A 13,379-nucleotide genomic window follows, 5' to 3' on the forward strand; every position below is an offset into this window, starting at 1 on the left:
ATAGACAAGCGATTAGTTTTCCACACAAAACGATGAATGTTTCAATGGAAGTCATTCCACATTCTATAAAATTAAACTCATTAACATTATATTTGACAAGAAAAAATTTCAACCAAGAAAATGGTTATGAATAAAGGGAGAATGAAAATGAGACAAAAATTGCGATTTCCCGCCAAAAAAAAAAAATATGAAAGGCAGCATAGAGAATTGTCGAACAGCCGTGTCTAGAAAAGAAGTGAAAAATTACACAGAAACGATCAATGTCTCAATGTTAATGAAACAAAATCCTCTCAATTTCATAAAAATCTGTCATTAACACTTTTAGTCTAGATTCTACAAATACCACTGTCAATCGATATAATGTGCACGGATAAAAGAAGATATGGGACATACGTACGTCAATGAGACGATAGGCCGCTGGCAAACATAAACAACAAACATCAAGAAGGCTATATCAAGTTTTGTCGCGCAGACGTATTAAGAACAATACTGAAAAATTACACAAAAAGTATAAAAGATTTGTCACTAACACCAGATTATACCCAACATTGTCAACTGCGAAAATGTGTACAATTAAAAGAAGATATGAGACATACATATTACCAAACGAGTTTTGGCACCAAGAAAGCAACGAAGAGTATCGTCCCGGAGTCTTTTTTAGAACAGTAGAGAAAATTAGACAGAAACTGTAAATATCTGTCATTAACAGTACATTCTACAAATAACATTGTCAACCAAGAAAATGTGATTGGATAAAAGGAGATATGGGACGGATATACATGCGTTAATGAGACAATAGACAAAAGACATCAAGAAGTCTACATAGAGTATTGTCGTGGAGGCGTTTCTAGAAAAGAAGTGAATAGTTTCACAAAACAAATCTGTTATTAACACTCGATTTTACAAATAAAATTTTCTCCCCAGCAAATATGTACGAAAAAAAGAGATATTGAATATGCATACGCCAATGACAACGTCAATTATTCCACTGACAAGCATTACCGAAAGTAAGACATCAAGAAGGTAGCATGGAGTATTGTCATAATGAAGTAAGACATTAAGAAGGTAGCATGGAGTATTGTCATGATGAAGTAAGACATCAAGAGGGTAGCATGGAGTATTGTCATGATGAAGTAAGACATCAAGAAGGTAGCAAGAAGTATTGTCATGATGAAGTAAGACATCTAGAAGGTAGCATGGAGTATGGTCATGATGAAGTAAGACATCAAGAAGGTAGCATGGAGTATTGTCATGATGAAGTAAGACATCAAGAAGGTAGCATGGAGTATTGTCATGATGAAGTAAAACATCTAGAAGGTAGCATGGAGTATGGTCATGATGAAGTAAGACATCTAGAAGGTAGCATGGAGTATGGTCATGATGAAGTAAGACATCAAGAAGGTAGCATGGAGTATTGTCATGATGAAGTAAGACATCTAGAAGGTAGATGGAGTATTGTCATGATGAAGTAAGACATCTAGAAGGTAGCATGAAGTATTGTCATGATGAAGTAAAACATCAAGAAGGTAGCATGGAGTATTGTCATGATGAAGTAAGACATCAAGAAGGTAGCATGGAGTATTGTCATGATGAAATACGACATCAAGAAGGTAGAATGGAGTATTGTCATGATGAAGTAAGACATCAAGAGGGTAGCATCAAGTATTGTCATGATGAAGTAAGACATCAAGAAGGTAGGATAGAGTATTGTCATGATGAAGTAAGACATCTAGAAGGTAGCATGAAGTATTGTCATGATGAAGTAAAACATCAAGAAGGTAGCATGGAGTATTGTCATGATGAAGTAAGACATCAAGAAGGTAGCATGGAGTATTGTCATGATGAAGTGAGACATCTAGAAGGTAGCATGGAGTATTGTCATGATGAAGTAAGACATCTAGAAGGTAGCATCAAGTATTGTTATGATGAAGTAAAACATCAAGAAGGTAGCATGGAGTATTGTCATGATGAAGTAAAACATCAAGAAGGTAGCATGGAGTATTGTCATGATGAATAAAGACATCAAGAAGGTAGCATGGAGTATTGTCATGATGAAGTAAGACATCAAGAGGGTAGTATGGAGTATTGTCATGATGAAGTAAGACATCAAGAAGGTAGCATGGAGTATTGTCATGATGAAGTAAGACATCTAGAAGGTAGTATGGAGTATTGTCATGATGAAGTAAGACATCAAGAGAGTAGCATCAAGTATTGTTGTGATGAAGTAATACATCTAGAAGGTAGCATGGAGTATTGTCATGATGAAGTAAGACATCTAGAAGGTAGCATGGAGTATTGTCATGATGAAGTAAGACATCTAGAAGGTCGCATGGAGTATTGTCATGATGAAGTAAGACATCAAGAGGGTAGCATGGAGTATTGTCATGATCAAGTAAGGCATCAAGAATGTTGCATGGAGTATTGTCATGATGAAGTAAGGCATCAAGAAGGTAGCATGAAGTATTGTCATGATGACGTAAGACATCAAGAAGGTAGCATGAAGTATTGTCATGATGAATAAAGACATCTAGAAGGTCACATGGAGTATTGTCATGATGAAGTAAGACATCAAGAGGGTAGCATGGAGTATTGTCATGATCAAGTAAGGCATCAAGAATGTAGCATGGAGTATTGTCATGATGAAGTAAGACATCTAGAAGGTAGCATGGAGTATTATCATGATGAAGTAAGACATCAAGAAGGTAGCATGGAGTATTGTCATGATGAAGTAAGACATCAAGAAGGTAGCATGGAGTATTGTCATGATGAAGTAAGACATCTAGAAGGTAGCATGGAGTATTGTCATGATGAAGTAAGACATCTAGAAGGTAGCATGGAGTATTGTCATGATGAAGTAAGACATCTAGAAGGTAGCATGGAGTATTGTCATGATGAAGTAAGACATCAAGAAGGTAGCATGAAGTATTGTCATGATGAAGTAAGACATCTAGCAGGTAGCATGGAGTATTGTCATGATGAAGTAAGACATTAAGAAGGTAGCATGGAGTATTGTCATGATGAAGTAAGACATCAAGAAGGTAGCATGGAGTATTGTCATGATGAAGTAAGACATCAAGAAGGTAGCATGGTAGCACGGAGTAAAGAAAAACTCAAAATAACGTGTTTGCTTTGAGCAGAACCTTTCATGTGCACACCTGTGGCTATGGGTGGAATTAGTAGAAATATTAAAACATGTCTTGTGACGGTTGATGAAAATGAAGATGATGAAGATAACGGTTGATTTGGTATACAGCTTGTTGCACTGGTACACCCTGGATAGGGGAGTGTTTGCGCGCCCTTAAAAAAGTTAAACCCCGCCACATTCTGTATGTGATAGTTTCAAGTCACGAGACGGTAATGCAGTGTTTGTCGTTTGTTTCTATATACTACATTTGTTTGTTTCTTATTTATTTTGTACATTAATCGGACCGTTAGATTTTTCGTTTGTTTTACATTATTTATTTCGGGAATTGAAGACTATGCAGTATGAATTTTACTTATTGTTGAAGCCCGTATGGGACCTATAATTGTAAGTTAATTTATGTCTCATTTTGTCTCATTTGCAATCATATCCCATCTTCTTTTTTTATATGGAATACTTTTAAAGTTTGTGGTACGTTGCAAGGTAAAAAAGGGGGGATATAGGTACAAAACCTATAATGTAATAGATTTTAACCAGAGTAAAATACACAATAACAGATAATACAATGGAAGCAGTAATAATTGTGGAAAAAAGCAAAAGCAACGAGTAGTCTATAAAAAAACCTGAAGTATCCGCGCATTCAATTTGAGGTCATATTTGACTGTAATGTTCTATTGCTTTGGATTAATACCTCACCCAATATGATAGTTTAAAAAATAATTTTAAAGTATTGTCCTGCATGACACTTGATGTTTACCTGAAATTGAGTTTTGTCATAAGGTTAAGGTGCTCTAAACATTTTATAGGTTGAAAACTTGATTTTTGAAGTTTTGTTTATAAAACGTCGTTTTATGAATTTTTTGGATAAAAAAATCTCAATCATTAAGGTTTATGTATAATAACAAACATTACTAAAGCCAAAACAGTATCATTTGTATTTAGGTAGAGTTTAGAAATATAAAAAAACGTCAAAATTGAAACCCTCCCAAATTTTCACAGATTTTTACATATGACCTTTGACCTCAATTTAAAAAAAATGTGACCATATCAAGTTTTGACGACAGGCATATTATTATAGTACACGATTTCCTCTTTCCAATGATATATTATATAGGTGTGTGTTCGGTGGGGAGATTAAATTAAAAAAAATCTGACTTCAGTCACCGCACTAAAAGAAAATATGGACAATACATAAGTCAATTGGATGATAGCCTTTTGGCAAACATAATAACCAAAAAAGACACCAAGAAATCAGCATAGAGTATTGATGGCATAAATAGACAAGTAATAAGTTTTACAAACGACGGGTGCCACATGTGGAGAAGGATCTGCTTACCCTTCCGGAGCACCTGAGATCACCCCTAGTTTTCGTATGGGTTCACGTTGTTTATTCTTTAGTTTTCTATGTTGTGTCATGTGTATTATTGTTTGTTTTTATTTTTAGCCATGGCGTTGTCAGTTTATTTCCGATTTATGAGTTTGACTGTCCCTCTGGTATCTTTCGTCCCTCTTTTACAAAGATGCGATCAATGTCACATTGGCATTCATACCACATTTTATAAAGACTTAAGTCATTGACCACGATATGTTACAAATAAAATGTTCAACCGAGAAAATGTTTATGAAAAAGGGGGAATGAACATGAGACAATACCACGTGAATAAAAGAAGTTTCCAAAACACATTCGAAAGACACCATGAACATTGTCGCGGCAGTGTGTCTAGAAAAGTCTCGAGTATACATTATAAGCAGAACGTCAATCATGTTTCATTGGTAATAAAACCACATCTCTTTTTTATAGAGACCTCTCAATAACACCTGGTTCGACAAATAAAATTATCAACCGGGAAATTGTGCTCGATTAAAGAAGATATGGGACATATATAGTTAGGGACATCAAAAGTTTAATGAAGGATAAAAAAACTTAATTCACATAGTTTTTTTTCACTGACCCCCCAACCCCCCTCTTAACTTAATTTGGGAAAAATTGATTGACCCATATAGATATATGTAAAAATCAATGTCAGATAACCACATCTAGCAGCAATTCGCTCCCTCCCCCTTTTCACCCCCAAACTATTTGAATTAAGTTGTTTATCTTACATTGATCTTTTGATGTCGTCCTTTACGTCGATAGCCTTCTGGCAAACACAACCAAAATACATAAGGAAGGGCAGCACAGAGTAATATCACGATGGCATGAATAGACAAGTTATTTGTTTTGCACTGAAACGATACATGTCTCGTTGGCATTCATTGCACATTTCTTCTTTTTCATAAAGATTTAAGTCATTAACTCTATCGTTTACAATTAGAATTGTCAACCTAGAAAATGTGTTCGAATAAAGGGGGAAAGAAAATGAGATATGCAACAGCCCGCTTAAAAATTATGCAATATACATCTGAAAGGCAACATAGAGAATTGTCGCGGTGGTTTGTCTAGAATAGTCGCGAGTATGCTTTTAAACAGAAATGATCTATGTCTCATTGTTTACCATACCACATATCCTTAGTTTTATAAAGATCTGTCGTTAGCATTAGATTCTACAAATAACTGTATCAACGGAGAAAAAGAGTAGGAATAAATAAAGATATAGGACGAACATCTATCAATAATACAACAGCCAAATGGCAAATATAGCCGAAAGACATCAAAAAGGCTTCATAGAGTATTCTCGCGGAGACGTGTTTAGAAAAGGAGTGAACAATTACACAGAAACGATAAAAAATCTGTCAGTAACATGAAAGTCTATAAATAACACTGGAAATTGAGAAAATGTGCACAAATGAATAAATACTGTCTTCTGATTGGTTAAAATTATTATTTTGATTTTCAATGTTGTCAATTTTGATGGCTTAGCGGATTGTGCAATGTGAAGAGTCAAAAATTAGTTTTATGGTTCAATAAATTCAAAATAGATAATAGCCATTCACTAAATAAAAAAATGTATGTGACACGCATACGTCAATGAGGCCATTTAACAGCCAACTGGCAAAAAATAACCAAAAAGAAATCAAGACAGCGTAAATGTTTTTTTCGCGGAGGCATGTCTACAAAAATAATGAACAATTGCACGGATACGATCAACGATTGGTCATTAACACTAGATGCTACAAATAAATAGAAAACAATTATTATATGACACACGATAACTAGTGATGTCGACACATTTTACCTTATCTGTAAGTTCCGCCTTTGTCAGGCGCACAATTTAGATGATAATGATGATGGTGATGGATAATTGTTTAGCGTCAAGCAAAAAATTAAATACAAATCCAGGACGAGAACATAATAATGCAATATAGGCATTTCATAAGATCACTTATAATAGGATTTCATTTTGTATGCTAAATAATAAAGTTTAAACAAAAGGCTACAAGAAGGGTATATTAGTCTTTAAACAACTATCACAACAGGGAGAAGTCAGACATATCATAGAAGTCAGAAAAAAAAGACATTATATTTGTTTAATTTTGATTATTCAAGTGTGGACTTTGTACAGTAACAATTGTTTGATCTATCATGTTTCAAATACTTTTCATATTTCTGGCTTAAATTACTCTAAATAATCATCTCTATAACATTTATCACTGATAGTTTCACACGGTTAATGATAAATTAGATTTTTACGAATAGCCATTTAACAGCAAACAGCTAAAACATAGAACATACATTGTAATTATATTACAACATATATTTTGATATGCACATGCACAATAAATGACAACATAATGTCAATCGGCAACTCTCGGGTGAATCCGGTGCTCTTCTATCGCTAGATCGAGAAACGGAATCGACCGAATTAGCGACGAGTAATGGTACTTATTAAACGTTCCTATCATATTTCACACCAAATAACACGTCAAAACGATATGTCACAGATATGTCATAGTGTATGTCATATATGCACTATTGAAGTTTCATAACCTCCTCTCTTGTTCTTGTAGAAGACATACTGAGATGTCGTTCTCTTCGGAATATCCTCTTAAGTTCAAGTCGGAAAGATCGACCAGAAAGAATGTATATAAAGAAATTCACACCATAGTTACAATATGATATAACGGAGACAAACGATTGAAAAGGCATTAGAAAGAAAACCATCTCTATGTCCTGGTTCTCTAGAGTTACCTGCCATACAAATGATATTACCACCAGAGGGAGCATGGTTACGAGATATGTAAATGAGATGGCAAGTAACATCAATGTGGTTTTGTGAGATCGCTCAACAACGCGAGATCTCGTGTTACCGGAAGCAGCCTTTCTCACTCGATGTATTTGATAGATAACCATGCTATTACACACAAGTACCAGTATAAACGGTAATGTTAGAACCAGTGTAAACTGATAAAAATAAATGTGTAGATTTAGATACTCTGAATGTGTGTCCATATCGCCTTCACAGTTACCGCCGACATTTTTTATCATTATGAAACGGAATATTTGAGATATGCACATGAGAACAAAAGTTGAAATGATCATCACAATGGCTCCAGTCTGTGTTCTCAGTATTGTCTTCCTAAACGGCAAGCACATCGCTACAACTCGCTCGGCAGCCATTCCTACAATTAGCCACGACGACATAAGATAACACACGTGCTCATAAAAGCTATAAATTTGACACGAGATGTCGCTGTAATTTGTAAAGACGCCATCTTTCTTTTTGTCATGCATGAGTTGATGAATCAATGCTATCTGTCGATTTATCAAACAGAGGCTGTCAAATACTGCTAAAGCACAGAGAAAGTGACTGTAGGATTTCTTTCGGAGAGATTTGGTCTTCATTAGCAAAAAGGACATTATATTCCCCCCAATTCCAATAAGAACAATAATCGGTGTCACTATTTGCTGGGTCCACCATCCCCATCGTTCTGGTTGGCGACCTACGAAATACAAAATTGAAAAACATGATAGATCTCATAAAAAAATAATATCAGTATTCTTTAAATTTTTAAGCAGTATTCCTCTAATGGTTATATAGATTACTAATCAATCTACATATATTTTGAGTCCATTTGTCTCCATTTTTTCACCATTTTTTGGGGAGTGTTATTCTATTATTCACTTTTCTGGAAATCCCATCTTGACTCTAATAAATATGTTGGTGCTTAGTCATGATAAAGGATGTTTGTGAGTTTTCCTTGAACTCTCTTTATTTTTATCTTGGGTTACTAAACTGACGATAAATTTTACCAATATGAAAGTGTTGAGTTCTTAGATTGGTTTAATGGATATACAACAACTGTTCATGAGACTATATGTATTGTAAAGATGAATATAAAAAAAAGAAAATGTGGTATGATTGCCAATGAGACAACTGTCCATCAGAGACCAAAATGACACATTTTTAACAACTATAGGTCACCTTACGGCCTTCAACAATGAGCAAAGCCCATACCGCATAGTCAGCTATAAATGACTGTTTCGTTTGCAATACTATTTATGTGATCGCGGATCCTTTTTTTTTTTCGCGTTCAGGCTGTTGTGTCCTTTATGTACGATTTAAGGAAGAATCATTTTCGCGATTTTTAAACTTTGTTCGTGTATCAACATTACAAAGATCCTACGTACTTTGACATTTATTCGCAATATTCCTTTACTCACGAAATACGCAAAAATAAATTGGTCTCTAAAATTAGTTCATTAGCATTCAATAATTCAATGTTACATCATATATTTTTGTTAGATATAAAAAGACGTGTATGATTGCCAATGAGGCAACTGTACACAAGAGACCAAATTGACACAAATATTAACAATTATAGGTCACTGTACGGCCTTCAACAATGAACAAAGCCCATACCGCATATTCAACTATAAAAGGCCCCGATATGACAATGTAAAACAATTCAAACGAGAAAATTAACGGCCTTATTTATATAAAAAATGATCGGAAAACAAATATGTAACACATAAACAAACGACAACCACTGAATTACAGGCTCCTTCGCAAGATAATTGCAGATACGCAACTATTTGTAAACGGTATAATTTTTATTTCAATCATCTCAGGCTATTCTCGAAGACCCAGACATAAAGAAAAAAATTAAATCATGAATTATGCTTAAGAACCACTATAAACTGTTCTGCAGATGGAGGAACGAATACTATTCCCAATGTAATCTAGGATTCATATAGAACGTAAAAATAAAATTGAGGTATTTAAGAATTTTAAATCATGGAAAATATATATTACACAGAAAAGGTAAATCAAATGCACCTGTTTTTTTGTATAGTTTTAAAGCCAAACACGACATATAGATTAAATGCCAAATATAGGTTTCTGTTTCGTCACAACTCGGATAATTCCGTACCTTCATATAAAACAAAGAGTAGCGGAATCACCCGAGGATTGCCGAGTCATAAGTTTCACTTACCTATGGCATGTAATGTTCCATTTGTGAAGTTTGACTCCATTCTGAAATGATAAAACATATAATTATTATATTATACACACATACACACACACATTAAATGTATCGAGTGACTAAAATATTTGAACTTGCCATACGTCTTGTGAAGATTGTTTTACGTACATTTAACGTTTAACATTTAATTTGTACCGTATGTTTTGTTGTTGCTGCTGTCTCATTAAGCATGGATGAGATGTCTTCGATATGTGTATTTTCACTAAACAACCTGCCGAAGAAGAATACTGTTTCGACTATAGTAACAATGCTAATGAGACAACTTTTCACCAGAGATCAAATGACATAGAAATTAACGACTCGCCGTACGATCGTCAACTACATGTATAAGAAAAGCCCATACCGTATAGTCAGTCAGTTAAACGCCCACTCTTTACCTTCATAAGACTTAATTATAATAATAATTGTTCAATGTTCAACTGCAAGAACACACAAGTTCAGTCTTCACCTGGAAGTCAACCAAAAATACCCATTTCAAGAAATATTGGACAAATTTCTGGTTGATTTACCGAATACAGGGGGAAATTAGAGAACAGAAGACAAATGAAATAAGGAATAGATTATAATGGGACAAGACATAATCAAGAAAGTATTATGGGGTGCTAAAAAATAAAGAATGAAGAAAGAAAAAATAAAGAAAAAAGGAAATAAAGTATAGAGAAAAATAGTCAAAACCTTAAGAAAACAAGAACGAAAAAGCCCCATAGAGAATAAAAGGCAAACAATTAAGAAAACATAGATATCGTTCAGAAACTAAAGAACAGAAAATTATCGGATTTTTAAATATAAAGAAAATATAGAAAATCGCGTAAAAGTGCAAATAATGCAGAACTGAAGACCCTCATATTGACCCTCTTTTATTCATATTACATCGGTTATGACAATAAATAAATTAGGCTGCGGACAAAATGAAGCTAGAAGGGTTATATTGATTTAACTTCCTATGGTCATTAAGAATCTGGTTAGAAATAATTAAATGTTGTCCTTGTTGAAAAGTTTTATTGTCTTTATTGACGTCAGCTAATAGAATTAATGCAAATCGATGCCGGATCTAATTACGTACGAAAGAATAATACGTATTCGAGTATGCCGTTTTGTTCCTTTGTATTTGTCACAAATTTAGCATTCTATTGGTGTCCGTCGTTCATATTTCATTTAACTACTAACGAAAGAATAATAGGTATTCGAGTTTGCCATTTTGTTCCTTTGTATCTGTTGTAGTTTCAGTATTTTATTTGTGTCCTCATATCATGTTCTACTTTATGTATAGGAATCGAGGAAGGAAACAATAAATGTGTCAAAGAGACAACAACCCGAACACAGGGCAATGTTTGCTAAAATGTTCAGAGGCAAATATTTCATGCATATTTAGAACAAGAGTTGAGAGTTGAAAAAAATTAATTCTTTCAAAATATATGAATTTGATTTTTAATTGAATGGGTGCATTTATAGCAATAGCATTTTTTTAATTGCTGTTTATAAATTAAAGTAAATTATAAAAAGTAAAATCACAAAAATACTGAACTCAGAGGAAAATCTAAGCGGAAAGTCCATAATCACATGGTAAAATCAAATGACAAAACACATAAAAAACGAATGGACAAGAACTGTCATATTCCTGACTTGGAACAGGCATTTTCAAATTGATGACAGTCTCACTTTGATGACAGTCTCATCAAATTCCGTTATATTTACAGTGATGCGTGAACTAAACAGACATAATAAATAAAATAGTCAAAATATGAATACAGGGTTTTTCTCCAATTTCCTATATCAGAACAAAACATTGTTTAAAATAACACAAGACTGGTTGTTGTAAAATGAGTTCCCTGACATGTTTACTTATTATTCGTTTTGGCCTTTTAAGTATGACTTGTAGCAAGGGAGCATCCATTTTACTTCAAAGGGGAGTGGATTATGCGAGTGGATTCATAGTCAGACATTTTTGTTTGTCATCTATTCGACTAGAATATTTCATCAAACAAGGGATAAGATTTTTTTGGAGAAAAAACATACTCCGCCACCCTTTCCCCCTCCTTGAAGTTAAATGGTCGTCCCTTAATACAGGCATAAAAAAATAGCATGTGATAAAAAGAGTCGAAAATGTAACTTTCATTATAGCATTAGTATAATACTCTTCCTGTTACAAAAAACGTGTCCATTGAATCAATGATGTCTACTTTAATCAGTGCTTAATAAAAGTTTCCTTTCCAGTACGTTTTGGTATATTTGCGGTCATTGGGGTTACCATAAATACTAATATTTAATTACTATGGTAATGAGTTCATACAGAGTGATAATCTATTTCCTGAATAGAGAAATATAATGTCACATAAAAGACACTTCCCATGCATTTTCTTTCTTCTAATTATTGGTTTTTTAGAAACAAATTAATTTGTGTATTTTAACCATTGAAAGAGAAGACAGCCTTGGTGGGACAACTAAAATGACTAAATTAGAATTGAAATGCAAAGAAAAGAAAACAAAACAAAACATTTGTAAAACTTTGATTATCAATAAAGCCTGGTACTAACATTATAGTACATAATGCAGCTGTTCTGGAGGAAGAACTATATGGGGGTCTTGATGATTTTTTAACTCCGTATTTTTATTTTTTTAGGCTATTTTGCATTATTCTTTATACGTGTTGTCCGTTATTTTCCATTCCTAATATTTAGCACCCCATACTTTTCTATTATTAAGTTCTTTGGAGTGTATCTTTTTATAATAAGATAAATTCAATAAGGGGACGACCATTTGATATTCGGGGGGGGGGGGGGGGGGGGGAGAGGACTTAGAAAATAAATAGCTCAGCCTTGATAATCACAAAAATAAATCGTTTGTTCTGTGGTAGTTTGAAAATAAATTACCTGACTTGCAATGTATTGAAAATTAATAACTCAGCAGGTCTGATAATAAAAAACCGATCAAAAGCAAATCCTCTTGTAACCCCCCCCCCCCCCCTTTCTAGAATATCAAATTGTCGTCCCCTAACTACTAATTTCCTCTACTGCAGTTGACACACAACGTGTATTACGTGTGTGGTAAAAAACGCATCAGGTTCAAATATTGAAGATACCGACCCGAAGGACGACTTGGCATGCAGATCCTTTGCCCTTCATCCTAGTCAAATCCTAATGCAAGACATATCTATAGTGTGTTTTAGGAAAACTTAATCTCGTCCTGAATATGCAGTGCAAGAAATATTTGCCACTGAACGTAAAGCAAACACCCTCTTTTTAAAAGTGTGTGAATGTGAACGGATGGGTAGGGGTATCCAAACTCTGAGGAAAGGGTTGGGGTCAAACCATATGTTCCTACTCAAATTTATTGGTAGTCAAAAAAATAAGGGGGGTACCAATCCCCAGAAAGCACCCTGGATCTGAGTTGTCTCATTGGTAATCATACTATATCTTCTTATTTTGTATTGAAAGGGTAAACGATGTAATATGTTTCAAAAAATCCAAAACTATTAGGTCAATGTAGATAAACGCGTTCATTGTTTACCTTTACGCATTAATGAGATATACGGCGAGACTGTTTTAAACATTAATTTATCAGATATAAAGTTTAACTTATTAAATACTTTATTGATAAACTCGCATACAGGACAAAATATGTCTTATTATTCCATCCGGGTACCGTTTTTTACAAGTCACGTGATTGTAGTTGAATTACATGGATCGATATCGGGCTCGTGCTAGTCTCGTGCTGGTACTTATATTGCATATACTGTGTTTATCAAATTTCGTGCGAGTACGTAGGTTGCATACCGCGGTATATGTATGAAAACAATAATATAGAAAAAAAA

The 13,379-nt window shown here is 34.0% G+C and overlaps 1 protein-coding gene across 2 annotated transcripts in view; it reads right to left on the reverse strand.

Moving 5' to 3' along the window:
• Positions 1-6,596: 6,596 nt before the first annotated feature.
• Positions 6,597-13,379, reverse strand: part of LOC143051016 (growth hormone secretagogue receptor type 1-like) — a 33,762-nt gene continuing 26,979 nt past the window's right edge. For both annotated transcript variants that reach the window (XM_076224087.1, XM_076224088.1), the window contains exons 2-3: positions 9,518-9,558; positions 6,597-8,023 (exon numbers count right to left, since the gene is read on the reverse strand). In XM_076224087.1, the coding sequence (XP_076080202.1) occupies positions 7,053-8,023; positions 9,518-9,557 (1,011 nt within the window). In that variant the 5' untranslated portion in view covers position 9,558 and the 3' untranslated portion in view covers positions 6,597-7,052. The remainder of the gene's footprint in view (positions 8,024-9,517; positions 9,559-13,379) is intronic.

The sequence above is a fragment of the Mytilus galloprovincialis genome, chromosome 11, assembly GCF_965363235.1.
Source record: "Mytilus galloprovincialis chromosome 11, xbMytGall1.hap1.1, whole genome shotgun sequence".
Classification (NCBI taxonomy): domain Eukaryota; kingdom Metazoa; phylum Mollusca; class Bivalvia; order Mytilida; family Mytilidae; genus Mytilus; species Mytilus galloprovincialis.